Source organism: Oryctolagus cuniculus, chromosome 12, assembly GCF_964237555.1.
Source record: "Oryctolagus cuniculus chromosome 12, mOryCun1.1, whole genome shotgun sequence".
NCBI lineage: Eukaryota > Metazoa > Chordata > Mammalia > Lagomorpha > Leporidae > Oryctolagus > Oryctolagus cuniculus.
Window position 1 is genome coordinate 111,594,852 of NC_091443.1, and position 16,396 is coordinate 111,611,247.

A 16,396-nucleotide genomic window follows, 5' to 3' on the forward strand; every position below is an offset into this window, starting at 1 on the left:
ACGCAAATACTCTGGAGGAACTTTCCAGAAAAGCTCATGGGTACTGGAACCCACCCAAGACTGCACTCACCTTTACCCAAAGTCTAGCAACCTCTACAGCCCTCGGGTCAGACAGCTCTGCCTCCTGTGTCGTCAGCTCAGCCCCACACAGCCTGTGGCCAGGCCAGCGCTGGAAACAAGCCCCCCCCCCCCCCGCACCGCTTACACCCTTCCCTGGTGACACCGAACGTGTCTCATAATTAGCGTGGCTTTGAAGAGTGTTCAGATCCGCAGATGAAGAGGAACCAAGCTTTTAAAGCAAAATAACCAAGATAAAAGGAGCTATAGGAGGCAAGAGTCGTCCCCCACCCAGCAGAGGCAGCGCATCTGAGGCAGGGGCAGGGGCGCGGAACAGGCACACCTGCACAGGCAAGGGCGGGGCAGAGGGCGGGTAGAGACGCCGGGGACTCAGGGCTGGCACAGCGGCCAAGGGCAGGGGTAGGGGTGCAGGTGTAGGAGCGCCGGGCATGCGCAGTGGCACTGGACAGAGGCAGAGGGGGCTCCACGCAGGCGCAGCGGCGCGGGCGGGACGCAGGCACAGGGGCAGGTGCATGGGGCTGGGGCGCGTACCTTCTTTCTGCTGGGGCTCCGCCGCCGCGCGGGGCCTGCGAGTGCCGGCTGCCTCGCAGCGCGGCGGGTCCCTGGCGGCCGGCGTCGGGGCCCGGCGCGGCGCGCAGCTCCTGGCGGCTCCGGTGCAGCGGCACTGAGGTGCGCACGGCCGACAGCACGCGGCCCGCGAAGGCACGCGTCGGGGCGTGGGCCAGGCTGGGCAGGCAGGGCCGCGTCTGCTCCTTCACGCCGCCGCTGCAACTGCGCGAGCAGGCGGACCAGGGACCCCAGGCTCCCCACACGCCCGGGGCGCCGCCGCTGTCCTCTGGGGCGGCCTCAGCCGCCGCGGCCATCCGCTGCGGGACCTGCAGAGACAGAGGCCATTAGGGACCCAAGGCTGCTCCGTGCCACCCCGGCTCTGGGCCGGGCCCATGTGCTCCACAAGCAGAGCAGGGTGGACCGACACTGCTCGGCCTTTGTGCCTCACAGCCTTGAACAGCCCTTACTTCCGGTCAGACTTCCCTTTCAAGGTGAAGGTTCCAGGAGGGCCAGGTGGGTTGGGGTCTACCCCGCCCCAATTCCAGCAAGGAGAGGGGGTTGTCTGGGCCTCTCCGAGGTCCCTTGTGTTTGGGGACAGGCAGGTCGCTACCCCACAGGGTGCAGGGACACTTGAGTTAGGTTATTGAGTGCACAGGCTCAGAGCTGAATAAACATGTGTGAGAAGCTAAAACCATCATTTCCGGCTTCCACGGGAAATTCACAGAGGTGAAAGTGTCAGGAAGTTAAAAGTCCTGTCCACTCTGCAGTGTTACCAACCGATTGCCTCCTTTCCCAGAGAGCCGAGGTGCAGACACAGAGCAGGTGTGTGTGTCCCCTGCCCTGCGGGGACCTGCTCTCAGCTCCAGCTGCAGCCTGGGCTGGGCCCCTGAGGACCTGGAGCAAAGCAGCCTCCGTCCACACCAGTGGCCTGGACCCGCAGAGCCTGCACCTGCACACCAAGCCCTGTGCGGTGGCCACCATGTGCTGGGCAGCATCTGTGGCTCCTCTCAGGGCCTGGCTGCCCCTCCTGGGCAGTCACGCTCACAGCTGTCATTAAGCGGCAACTCTCAATGGCAGCCGACACCTGTCAGCTCGCGTCAACACAGCAGCGCTGCTCACTGCCAGTCTCACACCCAGAAGGAGCAGCCTCAGAGACAGGCATCTGTCGGATCCCGCGGCGGCAGCAGGGTGCAACCCCAGGTTCTAGTACTGCCCTCTCCCCAGCTTCCAGCTGCTCTCCAGGGGTGTCCTTACCTGTGGGTTCCTGAACGACTTTATCACTTTCCTTAGAATGCAGGGTTTTCAAAGAACCACAGGCTACATCTGACACGCAACACTGTTCCCCATAGCACAGCCCCGCCCGGAGCACAAAAGCCTTGTAGCGCGGTGCTCTCCTTCCAGCCCCACAGTGCCCTGGGCAGCGAGATCACCCAGGGTCACCTCCCCTCTGCATGGGTGAACAGAGAGACCGGTCTGCTGCACCTGCTGCTGTGGCCACTGACAGCCAAGGCTCGGGGCTCAGAGGGCACCCAGGTCACCAGGAGCAGCAGCTGTTGTCTCCAGCAGCCAGGGCTGCGGTCTTGGGATGGCCCAGGCCCCCAGGGAGGCAGTCACCCCACAGCCATGGCCTTGTTGATTGAAGCCACCTTGCTCCCACCACACCCCAGTGCTCATGCACTGGTCTCTGGACAACCTCTGCAGCTTCACTTGGGTTCTGGAAGGCTCAGGGAGTCCCTGAGGCAAGACAGGTAAAAGACGGCTGCGGGCTCTCACACCAGAGGTGTAGGGACCCCTGCAGGCTGAAGTCAGTGGTGAGTGACTGAGCTGAGCCACGGTGAGTGCCAGGTGATACTGGGCCAGCCTGCGGGAGTGGGTGAGAGAGGGAAGAGAGGGGGAGGGTGTGGTGACCCCTGGCAGGGCAGCTGGGGCGTGGGCACAGCACAGCCTGGTGAGCAGGTGCACTCAGCTCATCTCACCGGGCCAGGCACCAGGAGAGGGGCATTTTGCCTGCTGATCCAAAAAACAAAACAACCAAACAAAACTCAGGCCTTTGTTCCTCCTCCTCCTCGACATGCCCTGGCTCATTAACCCCAAACTGGCAGAGCAGGCATGGAGGGGGCTGCCTTGAATCTGATGGCCGAGTCCTCGTGAGGCCCCAAAGAACAGGTGCACATGCGGAGAGGGCCACGGGGTCGCCAGGGCAGAGACCGCAGCCACGCAGCCGCCGGAAGCTGAAAGAGGCTGGAAGTGACACGGGCCTGGCCACACCGGGTCTGGACCGTGGGGCTCGGAAATCCTGAGGGAAGATGTCCCTGCTGTCCCAGGGCCCCTCTCCGGCAGCCTGACCACCTCACATGTGCCAGGACGAGGAAGAACTGTGGCTGGCTGTGCCTTCTGAGGGCACAGGTGCACGTGGACTGGCTCCTGGGCGGCAGGGGGAGAGCTGGCACTAGCCACACTCCCCAGCGCCCCTCTGCCCACCTGCCCGGCCATCCTGGGTGTGTGTGGGGGGGTGTTATTTTGCTCCTGCCACAGCGGGTAGACGGAGCCTGTGTGGTCTCAGGCCAGCAAGAGGCAGCGACAGCACCAGATTGAGCCGCCCCGGCTCCGGGACCCCTGCTTCCACTTCACAGGCCGTCTCTGCTCACGCTATTGGTGGCAAAGGGAAGCGCAGACTGAGGAGAAACCAGCTCACCCGGGGTGGCGTTCTGGTGGCAGGAGATCTGCGTAGACGACCAAAGGCGGAAGCATGAGTTTCGGTCCCGTCTGGGGACGCCCGCCTGCTCCTGCTCTTGCTCTGCAGAGCACGGGGACACAGCTGTCGCGTGTGGGTTAGACACACAGCTACACTGCAAATCCCTTCCTACAGCTAATCCCACCCTGAGTCCAGCCTCCTGCTGCCGAAGTGAGGACAGAAAACACAAAGCCACATCCCCCCTGCTGTAGTCGCAAGAACTCTCTCAGTGGGAGCTGAGCTACGGGCAGTGACTTGAAATTCCATCTGGGTCCCCTGGGCGGGAGTCCAACCGCAGGCTCCAGAGTCGTGTTTTTAGAGCGCCCGGCCAGGAACAGAGGAAAACTGGAAAAACAGAAAGGAAGGAGAAAAACAGAGAAAGGAAAAACAAATCGAAGGGAAAACAAGGGGAGGATGGTCGGGGGCAGCCTCCAGCTGTGAGTCAGCCTCTGGCCTGCGCCACTCGCCGTCCTGGCCACGTCACCACCTGCGCCTGCTCTGCCGGCAGGCGAGGGTCTTCTGGGGAGGAAGCCTGGGGAGACCGTTTAGGGCTCTGAGACAGAACGTGCCTGCATTAGCACTAACCAACAGGACCGCTGACAGTCGGTGGCAAAGGAGAAACCAAAGATGAACATGTCCGTCTGGGAGCTGTCTGGGACCAAGACGAAGCCAGTCCGGCGTGGCTCAGCAGTGGGAGGCCTGCTGAGGGCTGGGCTGAGCTGCGGCTGCCGCTGGACATGCATCGTGGGCAGGTGAACTTGTACACGCCCACCTGCGCAGCCCACTCCTTCCGAGGCCACCCACCCGTGCAGCACGCACCTCTAACTCCACAGTCTGAACCCGGCAAGGGTGCTGTGACAAGACCAGCTCCCAGGGGCTGCTCAGCTCCCCAGCACTAAAACCGCTGGGGCCACCGTCCCATACACGGGGCATCCCAGATGGGGACAGGGGCAACCGACATCCCCAAGCCCCCTCTCCAACCCGGGGCATCCTGCCCCTCCCCCCAACACCCACGACACCCAGAAAGCCCTGGCAGCATCGCACTTGGAGGTGGTGCCCAAGAAGGGACGCCCCCGCCAAAGAGCAGGGACACAGCTCTCCCAGGCAGCCCCACCAGCTGGCACCTCGGCCTTGGAATCCCCGGACTCCAGGGCTGTGAGCAACGGATTCCTGTCGCTGAGGCCGCCAGGCTCAATGTATTTTGTAATGGAAACCTGCGCTGAGTGGTGTATTGCAAAACAAATGACATCACAGAGTAACACAAACACCAGATAACAAGCACCACAACTCTACATCATACCCAGACTGGCAAAGACGACAAAGTCGGCAGTATCAACGGGCGAGCTCGCTTCCTGCCCGGGGACCTGAATGGGGCTGGTGGCTGCTCCTAGGGGGCTCTGCAGGGCCCATCAGCTTCAAGCGCAGGCCCCCAGCTCAGCTCTGCCTCTGCCGCTCCCAGACAGACGCGCTCAGAACCACGCGTGGAGCTGTGCATGCACAGGCTTACAGGTTTGCAACCTGCTCCCTTCAACAACGAAACCTGGAACACCCCAGACACCCACGAATATACCCAGGCGGGGAATCCTCGGGGACTTTACAGAATTCACATATCCTGAAAATTCACAGAATTTACATATCATGAAAAAATGCAAGGACTTCAAAAAAGCTCACAGCAAGATGCACTGACCTTTCAAGGCTACTCTTCCACAAACTTTCTGAAGCGCCCTCCTACGAGCTTAGCTAACGAGACCCAAGGCACCCAGCCATGGGCTACTGGGCTGAATGAAGCAGGCTGAAAGCTCTCTGTAATAGCACAGGCAGCAGGAACGGGAAAGCAGGTACAATGAGGCCACACCGCTCGCCCGCCAGCTGCCACCTTCCCTGGCCAGCCACGTGCCCAATGCCACGCCGATCGGCAGAGGCGTAGCCCTCAACACCAATAACAACTGCCCTTTGCTTAGCACAGAGAGCTCGCGGCTCTCTGCATATCAGCATCTCATTTGACGAGGGGACAGATGACAGAATCCCAGGGCCGCCTGTACACGTACACAGACTCCACGCTGTGGCCTTCCCTCGGGGGTGGGAGTCCAGGAGTACTTTGTATATTTTGGATGCAATCCTCCAAGCCTTCACGAACCCCCTCACTTAAAATCTGCTCAACGTCTAAGCTGTCACCAAGGGACGAGAGCCAGAGCAGGACACAGGCACAGCCCTTAGGGAAGCCACAGAGGCTGGGCGTCACTTCCCACAGCACAGGGCCGGGCTGTGTGAGGGTGGAGATGGGGATGGCACGGGGAGGGGGACTGAAACCCACCCCCCAGAGACTGGTTTGGGAACTGGACGCCGTAACCGACAATGCTGGGACCAGATCACAGAAGTACTGGTTACCACCGAGAGCAAGCGTGCTGTGACATGTACACCCACGGGCAGATGCGCCCATGGGGCGGCCCTGTCACCACGCCCCTCTCCTTGGGTCCCGGAGGGGTCACTCTCCACACTGTGCAAGGTGCAGGGAGTACGCTTCAGGGACCCCTGGCTGACGCTTGGCTTCGCAAGGTGGCCAGGCCAGCAAGACCCCTCCTCCCTGGATTCTGAACCCGCAGCAAAGGGACAAAACAACCCGGTGTCCTCGGCTCCTGGTGACGGCGGCGCAGCTCTGAATGCTGTGTGCGCCCCGCAGCCTCCTGCCCACCCCTCTCCAGGGTCGTTCCACAAACCCCCGAGGCCCATGTCAGCTTCTGTTGCTTACAGCGAAGAACCAGGGCTGCAGGAACTATTACATCCTCGTGAAGAAGTGACCAAGATAACGCTGGAGTAGCTGCGACGGCCCTGCTCCCAGGGTCACAGAGGCTGGGAGGGTGGTCCAGACCTGGCAGAAGCCTGAGGACCAGGGGCACCCAGGGCTGGAGCAGTCGTGCAGGGGCCGTCCCTGACCATGGGCAGAGTAAGCAGAGAGCCACGACTCCCGGGGATGCGCTGGGCTCACCAGGTGCACCGCTGGCCACAGAGCCGGTGAGCTTCCATCCCAACCTAGGGCTGAGCACACACAGCTGACTCAGCAAGACGGACGGAAACGACCCCACCGCGCATTGCTGTCCTGAGTGACACAGCACAGTACGCAAGCAGCCTGGTAATGCAACTTCAGCGTGGCTGCACCGGGATCACAGAACATGCAGGAACAGGCTGGAGCAAGGAGAACGCACGGTCCATCCCCGAGGCGGGGCCGGGATAAGCCTCCTCGTGATTTAACAAATTTCACTCACAGTTACAGCGCTGCTTGCTCATTAAGTAAACAGATTAAAGGCAGAGCCATTCAGACCCGACTGTGGGGGCTGGGAGGTGCTTGGCACAGGGTGGCACCAGCAAACCTCAGCCAGGCACAGCTCGCGGTGTTCCAACACCTTTGGTTTCCGGACTGATGTGGAATCACATAAGCACTCGTGGCTTCCGATTCTCTCCCGACAAAACTGAATCTGCCTCCTGCTCAGCCTACAACAGGAGCCACAGGCCAGGGGAGAAACTCCCGAGTCATGCTCTAAGGGCAGGCTGGGAGGCCTGGGTTTGGTTTTAGCTGCGGAAAATCAAGTGAAAATTTATCTGTGTGGTGGCGGCAGAGGGCTTGGCTGTGGAAAGCTGTGAGCGAGGGAGCGGGAACAACCAGGACACGTGGGGAGGATGCCCGTGACCCTGGACCCTGCAGGGCCAGGGATGCATCCCATTGCCTGTGTCCACACTGACGCTGTCCCCCAAGTGGCCCCACTCGCCTGTGTCCACACTGACGCTGTCCCCCAAGTGGCCCCACTCGCCTGTGTCCACACTGACGCTGTCCCCCAAGTGGCCCCTAGCCCTGCCCCTGGGCGTGAACTAGTGCAGAACTGCACAGCCAATGTCCCAGCCTCAGGCCGCTGAGACTTGGGGAAGAAAGGGTTAAACAGAGCGGACCCTCAGGGTGTGGACTCCACCCCCTGCCCCAGGCTGCCACTTCCTCCACTCCCCAAGCCCTGTCCCTTCTGCTTCTGCCACTCAAGTTGAAGCTAACTCCTCTGCCAGCAGCCCGGCGAGGATTCGTGGAATGATACCTACCAAAGCTGGTCGCTCTGCGGAGCGGTGCCCGCTGGGACTCCACAGGTGCAGCAGCAGACGGGCAGGGTGTGGGGGAGAGGGAGGAGAGGGCAGGTGTGTCAGGGAGCTCTGGATGGGACGCCACAGCTGCACTCCCTACGCGACATAGGCCGTCAATCTGCGGCTCTGACCTTAGCTTCCCGGGAAACGAGCCGGCTGCACGTCCAGCTGCACGTGGTGGGGCCGAGCCCCCCAGAGCCCTCATTTCTCCTGGGTCTGGGCTTCTGGCCCTTGCCACTGCCTGCTTCAAGTCCCACACCAGCAGCCAGGACCCCAGGGTACAGCCAGGCCCCCCATGTGTCACAGCAGGAAGAAGCTCCAAGCACAGGAGGCCTTTCTGACCCGCAGGGCAAAGGAGACCTGAGTGCTGTCCACGACACTCAGAGGCAGGGCCCAGGCAGGGCGGGCCAGAAGGAGCCACCAGGCTGCGTGTGCCTGGAACACCTGCTTCTGAGGTGGCCTGGCTCTTCCATTCTCAGCCACAGGGAAACCGGACTGGACTGAGCTCCTCACTAGAAGGAATCCCAGGGCACAACCGGGCGCCGGCATCATCCCCTCGGCCCTGCACTCTCAACAGCAGCCCCGCCCATCTGCATCCCAGGCCAAGCAGGGTGGTGAGGATAACGAGGAACACTCGGGACACACGGGGGGCTTCCGGGCCTGAGTGCAGCCTGCTGCTGCGGCCATGAGCACCCAGCTGGCAGTCAGCGCTCCCCAGGGAGCCGCTGGGATCAGACTCTCCCTAGAGAAAGGTGAGCGAGAGCCTTCCTCCAGGGCGGAGTAGAGCAAATGGCAGGTGCAGGCGAGGCCGCAGGTGGACTCAGGTGGACCCAGCCTGGCTCCTGCCCGCTCACGACACCAAAGCTGCTATCTTGAAACTTCATCTACTTGTGCTGTTCTTGGGTTCTTTTCCTTAAGATTTATTTATTTATTTGAAAGAGTCACAGAGACAGAGGGAGAGACAATGAGAGAAAGATCTTCCATTCACTGGGTCACCCCCCCATGGCCGCACACATGAAACCACACTCACAACCACACTGCCACGTGTCCTTCTCTGCGCGGTGACTTTCAGTCTAAAGCCTCCGTTTTCCTGTTGGTCCCTCCCTCATTTCACACATTCAAGGACCCTGCGTCTCTCGCTGGGCTCTGTTCCTAGCCACACAGCAGAACCTGGCACACAGCAGGTGCTCTGTGGCCGTCCAAAGCCTGCACCTGCCAGGGGGGGGCAGTGGCCCCTGCCCAAGGCCAGCTCTAGGAAGTGCAGCTACCAGGACTGACACTCAGACCTCCCTGTCACAGGAGGAGGAGCTGCCCACTACTGGGCAGAGCAGTGCATCAGGGCACAGCAGGCGTCTTCCCAAACTCCAATTTTCTCAAGCATTTTTTTTTTTTCTTTAGAAAGAGTATGAGATGACGGAACCTTTTCCTGCTATTAAGTCACTCAAAACATGGTGATTGCATCCCTTATCAAAGTCTCTTGTATGAGTCAGCTCTGCTTCTGATCCAGCTTCCTACTGCTGTGAATCCTGGGAGAAAACTGGAATGGCTCAAGTAGTGGGGTCCTTGCCTCCCACATAGGAGACCTAGATGGAGTTCCTGGCACCTCGCTTCAGCCTGGCCCAGCCTCAATCATTGCAGGCATTAGGGGAGGGAACCAGCAGGCAGGTGCTCACTCCCTCTCTCTCTCTCTCTCTGCCCCTCAAATAAATGAAGTAAATAAATAAAAATTTTAAGATTATAAGAACTGGTTACATTTCGAAATGTGATGACACATTTTGGTGAGTGTGGGTTTGACAATGGATTCAAGGCAGCTTTGAGCCTTCTGTGGGCTGTGTGTGCACCTGCTGTGTGTGTGTGCGTGTGCATGTGCACTCGGCTATGGGGGGTGGGGCACCCTGGAGGAGATGTCCTGCCCTGGACTGGTCAGAAGCACTTCTTCAGAGGCAGAACAGTCACCAGGCCTCAGCTAGAATAGCCTGCAGAAGGAGCCAGAACAACTGAGCCTACAGGTAAGATGCCCGCACCCCACAGTGGAATACGTGGGTTCAAGTCCCAGCTGCGCTCGACTCCAGCTCCCTGCTGACGCGGACACAGGGAGGCAGCGGCGGAGGCTCAGGTACCTGGACTGAGTTCTGAGCTCATGGCTTCAGTCCAGCGCAGCCCTGGCTGTTGCAGGCATTTGGGCGGAAAACCAGCGTGTGGGAGATCGCTCCCTCTCTGATAAATACATACATGTTAAAAAAAAAAAAAAACAGACTGGGGTGGTTACACAGTTCCTTCCTAGAGTTCACAACAAGGCCGAGTTTTCTTTCTGGGGTGGCTCAGCAGTCTCGTTTAAAAGAGAAAATCTGGGGAAATTACTTCTACTAAGAGAAACCCACAGCCCAGACCACCCGCGAAAGCCAATCCGGGAGCTCCTAGCGTCGTTTCTGGAACGAGAACAAGGGGTGCCTGGCAGCCATTGTTGCGGGCTGGATCTGAAGCTGCTGGCCCTGGGCACCTGCACACAAGGCTGCTGCCCCCCACCCCCGTGCTCAGGCAAGGAGCCAAGTGCCCCTTCCTGCCCACCCGACCATACCCACGTGGTCCACGTGCGCCACACCCTTGGGCTCACTCAACGATCCCGGTCACGCTGGCTCGGGGCCAAGAACTGCTCTCAGAGCCAGCAGCTTACAGCCCGTGACAAGGCCAGTGCAAAAGCAAACACTCGCTCCGCTGGACGAGGAAGAACCTGGAAGCCGTCCTGGGGCCCGGTGAGCAGGTGTTGAAGCTGGACTGGGGGCAGGAGTCCCCAAGGAGGAAATGTCGCTGCGGGAAAACCACAGCTATTTCCAGCGCTCGCAGCGGATCACGCGCGAGGCCCACGGTGCGGGCGGAGGTTCTGCCTGGACAGACCTGTTTTCCCAAGTCCTGGAGGGCACCCGCACGGCCGTTCACTCCACGCCCTGGGCCTGTGCACTCCAGCCCCGCCCTGCCCCCACGGGCCAGGGGCTAACAGGCAAGGGTTCGAGGCCTGGCCCATCGCCGCCCTTTCTCCTTCACTTCCCTGTTCACAGCCACGTGAGGTTTCCACTGCCTTGGGCTGGAAGGAGACAGAGGCGCCATTTACAAAGCCTCAAGTCCAGGCTATCCATTGCACTTGGCCTTCGATGCACCTGTGCGTTGGGCGTCACTGGGTGTTTCCAGACTGCTGCTTCTCCACTACGTCGTCTTTCTTGGTCATAAGGAGCGGTTCGAGGGAGCAGAGCCGCCACCAGCGGGACACAGGTGCAGGCCTGTGCTTTGCTGATCATAAACAATGGCTTAGGCCCACAAAAGCCTGCAGGTTCCACCAAAAACCACCGTGCGGCTCCTAGGGATTTTACCTCCAAACTGTCACAGGGAAACATTACTTGGTTTTTGCAAACAGAAGACGCTCCGACACCTGATGTTTAGAACTCAGCTGACAGGTTCACGCCAGACACACCCTACTTCCACCCGCCGCTGTTCCGGGAGTCTCTCCAGGAGGTCCTGGGGATCCCACGGGCAGGATTCGGGCACTTCAGGGTCCCTGGTCACGCTGCCGTCACTAACGTGATGCTGTCACCAGGACTCAGTGCTAACGTGACACAGCCAGGGAGAAGCCAGGTCCCGCAGCAGCCAGAACCCACAGGACTTCACCGACAGCTGGAGAGGCCCAGACTGGCCAGCCTGGGAAAGCAGGGACTGGGTGAGCAGCGGGCGGGAGCAGGGGTGCGGCCTCTGGCTGCAAAAACACAGGCAGGAATGACAGAGATGCACGCAGCCCTGGGAATGTGGGGGTGCCCGGGAAGGCAGCCCCGCCCCCAGGGAGCTGCCTGTGAGCCTCCTGACTGAAGGAGAAACCTGGCAAGGGGTCCAAAGGCTTCTGGGAAACCTGCCACTGCTGTTGCTGCTGCTTCCTGAACGATGGGGGCAGCCAGGGGCAGCTTGGCCCAGCACAGGGCTCTGGGCCATGTCCAAGGACACTTGTGGCAAGGGCGCACTGCTGGCCCCCCATGTTCAAAGCACCGAGCAAGAGAAATCTGTTCCTCAGTGGCCCACAGACATCCTCCACGGCTCTGGGCTGTCTCCTCTGCAGAGCCCAGTCGGAGGTGCAGAGGAGAGAACTCTAGGGATGTAGGCCCCGAGGGCGCTGGCATGGGGCTGAGAGGAGGGTGGGGAAGCAGGAGCCAGCAAACACCCCCAAGGGAAGGCTGGGGGACAGGAATGTGGGGTGCATGCGGGGCCTGAGCTGAGGCTGGCCGGCCTCCCATGGCGCCTGTGCAGAGTCCTTGAGGCCAGTTTGCTTCTTGATCCACCACTGGTGGATGGCGACGTGGGCTGTTTTTGAACAAGGCCTGGAATAAAATTATACAGCAGGGGATTCCCAGGGAATCTATTCATAGAAGGACCTCTCAGGCCAGTGGCTTCAACTTGCTACTGCTGAGGTTAAGCCACGGCCAGCTGGGAGAAAGGAATGTGGCTCTGGCTCACGAGGCACTGGAGGCTGGCTCTGCACTACACGGGACAGACGTGAACTTTTATCCCAAGGCTCAGGGGCCACCCCTACAGCGGGCGGCCCAGCCGGAGGAGCTCACTCCGCTCGGAGCCCACATAGCTCAGCAGGGTTCCTGGATTTGGGGGTCACCTCCCAGGCAGACACAGTCAACAGGCAGGAAGAACAAGGCAAGACAAGACTGCCTCTGTATTGAAAGCTACCCTGGGAGGCCGGCTCACTGGACTAATCCTCCGCCTGTGGCGCCAGCACCCGGGTTCTAGTCCCGGTCGGGGCGCCGGATTCTGCCCCGGTTGCTCCTCTTCCAGGCCAGCTCTCTGCTGTGGCCCAGGAGTGCAGTGGAGGATGGCCCAAGTCCTTGGGCCCTGCACCCCACGGGAGACCAAGAGAGGTGGCCCAGGAGTGCAGTGGAGGATGGCCCAAGTCCTTGGGCCCTGCACCCCATGGAAGACCAGGAGAGACACCTGGCTCCTGGCTTTGGGTCGGCGCAGCACCAGCTGTAGCAGCCATTTGGGGGATGAACCAATGGAAGGAAGACCTTTCTCTCTGTCTCTCTCTCTTTCTCTCTCACTGTCTAACCCTGCCTGTCAAAAAAAAAAAGAAAAAAGAAAAAGAAAAAGAAAGCCACCCTAGGAAGTGACGCTGACACCCCTGTGGTGCACTGAGGGAGAGGGGGAGACAGGAAGAGACAGGTGAGCCTAGAGGTCCCACCAGCCTGACACCCTGGGATCCCCAGTGCCCTGGACACGGACTTGGATCAGACCCACCCCAAAGGACCGCAGCAGAGCCGCGTGCCAGGAGGGGCTGCGGATGGAGGGGACGGAGGGGCGTCAGGGCAGGCTTTCCGTGCTGCCTCAAGGGCCACACCGCGGGGCCTTTCCCCACCCCTGCTGAGATCTCTTTCCCCATCACCACGTCCAGCTCGTGTTGGCCTCACCAGCTTTCCCCTGGGCGGCATCCACCTGCCGTCCACGTCCCGGTCTCACACGGTGCCAGCACCCCACAACCACTCCCCATCTCCAGGTCCCAGCAGGTGCAGCCATTTTCCCAGCGGCCCCAGGAGGACAAAGGCCTGCCCAGTCGGCCCACGGAGCAGCAAGCTGAGCCGCCTTAACCACAGAGTCCACCAGGGGCCTCCCTGTGGTGTGGCCGGGGGCTCTGGGGAGACACAGCGAGATCTGGTGAAACAGCTGGGCCGAAAAGCACACTGGGGACGGAAGCTTCTAGAAGCAGGAGATCCTTTGGAAGTCATGTGAGGCCGCAGGAAGGGGGGGTGTGGGGGACCCACTCCTGAGGAAGGCAGGGTTCACAGCCAGTGCCTGTCTCTGCTCTAGCCCCTGGGCATTAAACTCTGCGGGTGTGGAGGGCTCCACGCGCCACAGCTCCGCTGCCAGCACCAGCCCTGAGCCAGGAGTGACGGCGCCCAGCTCGGAGGAGGAGGCGGAGGCCCCGAGCTCACTGTGACAGCTGCGTCTTGGCTCCAGTCTGTCCGAGGAAAGCTTCAAGAGCAGGAACTCAGCCTTCTCCACCCCAGACCCGTGGATGCATCCCCTGGGTGTGTGCATATCTGACGGCACCCGCCAGAGTTCCCGTGGGGACCTGAGCCTCGGTGTCTGCCACCGCCGGGACCAGCTCCCACGCTGGCTTCCGACGCCGTCTCCCCCGCTCCTGTGTCCCTGTCCCTCGTCTGGTCCCCTCCAGCGTCTACCCTGGATGTGAGATGCCTCCTCGCTCCCTTGTGCCTGCTTGTCCACGCTCGGGTTCCACCAGCAGAGAAGCCACGGAGCGCGACCCACAGGGCCCACCTGGCGGCCCTGCCGCCATCCTGACGGCCACTGACCCTCAGCTCCACGCTCCTCCCCGACCCCTCCAGGTCACTTCCTCCATGGGCCCAAGGCACAGCTGGCGGCCGCGCCACCGTCTCTCCACAGGTGCACTGATTTTCACGCTCTGTGGGTCACTGCACCCACGCCTGGCAGTCACCCCGTCTTCCGGTTCCCCAGCAATCTCTCTCCTAGTTCGGATCTCGGGTTCATAGTGGAGCACTCCCTCCTCCCAACAACATAGCCTGGGCTGCAGAAGCAGCCAGTCCTCGATGCCGGCGCCGGTGCCGGTGCCGCCACTTACAAGCTCAGTGTCCCCGGTGGGCCGCTCGACAGAGCTAAGCCCTGGCTTCCTTGCTGGTCAAGAGGCCTGACTGGCGCTGGTGGGCTGAGCTGCCCCCGTCTGACTGGCACTGGTGGGCTGTGAGCCGCCCCCGTCCGACTGGCACTGGTGGGCTGTGAGCCGCCCCCGTCCGACTGGCACTGGTGGGCTGTGAGCCGCCCCCATCTGACTGGCGCTGGTGGGCTGTGAGCCGCCCCAGTCTGACTGACGCTGGTGGGCTGAGCCACCCCCATCTGACTGGCATTGGTGGGCTGTGAGCCACCCCCGTCTGACTGGCGCTGGTGGGCTGAGCCACCCCCATCTGACTGGCACTGGTGAACTGAGCCACCCCCATCTGACTGGCACTGGTGGGCTGAGCCACCCCCGTCTGACTGGCGCTGGTGGGCTGTGAGCCGCCCCCGTCTGACTGACGCTGGTGGGCTGAGCCACCCCCATCTGACTGGCATTGGTGGGCTGTGAGCCACCCCCGTCTGACTGGCGCTGGTGGGCTGAGCCACCCCCATCTGACTGGCACTGGTGAACTGAGCCACCCCCATCTGACTGGCACTGGTGGGCTGAGCCGCCCCCGTCTGACTGGCGCTGGTGGACTGTGAGCTGCCCCCATCTGACTGGCGCTGGTGGGCTGAGCCGCCTCCATCTGACTGGCACTGGTGGGCTGTGAGCCACCCCATCTGACTGGCGCTGGTGGGCTGAGCCGCCCCCGTCTGACTGGCACTGGTGGACTGGTGGGCTGTGAGCTGCCCCCGTCTGACTGGCACTGGTGGGCTGCAGAGAGGCCTCTAGAGGAGCCCTGTGCCGGGACAGCACAGGGATCAGCTGTTGACAATGCCCAGGCTGGGCGGAGGGGCGGCTGGAAGGGGCCGCCCTGGCTTCACGTCTCTGAGCCTGTCATGGCCTCTGGAGCACAGACTGCAGTCCGTGAGCGCCCCAGCCCAGGCTGAGACCTGCCCGCTGGGCAAAAGCCTCCCGACACCAGGGCCCCACCAGCACCCACCCACCCACCCAGTCTGCAGGCAGGGCACTGCACCAACACCCACCCACCCAGTCTTTGCAGGCAGTGCTCAGGTGGCACCCGGCTGAGCCAGGCCTGGGTGCCCCCAGCTAGGGCCACTGCCCCTGCGATGTTTCCTTCCGTCGACAGCCACCGGCTCTGAGCCCTGCACAGCTCAGCACACACAGGTGGCCTCTCCGGCTGCTCTCAGCCTTCCCGACTCTCACCTGCCGCTCGGATCACACGCCACTGGGCTGCCTGGGGACAAGGAAATGACAGCCTCTGGCTCAGGGCGTGGCCCGGGCTGGGCCCTCCATGATTTCAGTTGAAGAAAAGAAAACAGGAAAGGAGGAGAAAGAAGCAGGCAGGAGATCAAAGGCACCGAGGGGCTGCGCCCGTGGGGCCCCGCTGCTCTGATTCCAGGGGCAGGCGGCCTCACATGCGGCGCACAGGAACTCCCCGGGGGCCCAGAGGACCCTGCCTGGTCCTGACTGCGCACTCTGCGAAACGCATCCTTGCTGTCGACTGCGGCTGCAGGCATCCGCTCAGAGAAACCTGGACACCAGAGCAGCTGCCTGGCCGTGCCGTGTGCAGTGCAGGGGCCCTGGTGCCGTGTGCAGAGTGGGGGCCCCAGTGCCGTGTGCAGTGTGGGAGCCCCAGTACCGTGTGCAGTGCGGGAGCCCCAGTGCCATGTGCAGTGCGGGAGCCCCAGTGCCCTGTGCAGTGCAGGGGCCCCGGTGCCGTGTGCAGTGCGGGGGCCCCAGTGCCGTGTGCAGTGCGGGAGCCTTGGTGCCATGTGCAGTGTGGGGGCCCTGGTGCCGTGTGCAGTGTGGGAGCCCCAGTACCGTGTGCAGTGCAAGAGCCTTGGTGCCATGTGCAGTGTGGGAGCCCCAGTACCGTGTGCAGTGCGGGAGCCTTGGTGCCATGTGCAGTGTGGGAGCCCCAGTACCATGTGCACTGCGGAAGCCTTGGTGCCACATGCAGTGTGAGTGCCCCAGTACCATGTGCAGTGTGGGGGCCCTGGTGGTGTGCAAGCCCAGGTGCCGTGTGCAGTGTGGGAGCCTTGGTGCCATGTGCAGTACAGGGGCCCCAGTGCCCTGTGCAGTGTGGGGGCCCCGGTACCGTGTGCAGTGTGGGAGCCCCGGTACCGTGTGCAGTGTGGGGGCCCCGGTGCCGTGTGCAGTATGACAGCCCTGGTGCCGTGTGCAGTGTCGGGGTTCTAGCGCCATGTGCAGTATGG

At 61.9% G+C, this 16,396-nt stretch overlaps 1 protein-coding gene across 1 annotated transcript in view; it reads right to left on the minus strand.

Annotated features, from left to right (window-relative positions):
* The window catches only part of THSD4 (thrombospondin type 1 domain containing 4), a 399,410-nt gene that overhangs the window by 335,816 nt on the left and 47,198 nt on the right, over window positions 1–16,396 (minus strand). Inside the window, exon 4 of the mRNA XM_070054744.1 lies at window positions 610–953. Within this exon, the coding sequence (XP_069910845.1) occupies window positions 610–953 (344 nt within the window). The remainder of the gene's footprint in view (window positions 1–609; window positions 954–16,396) is intronic.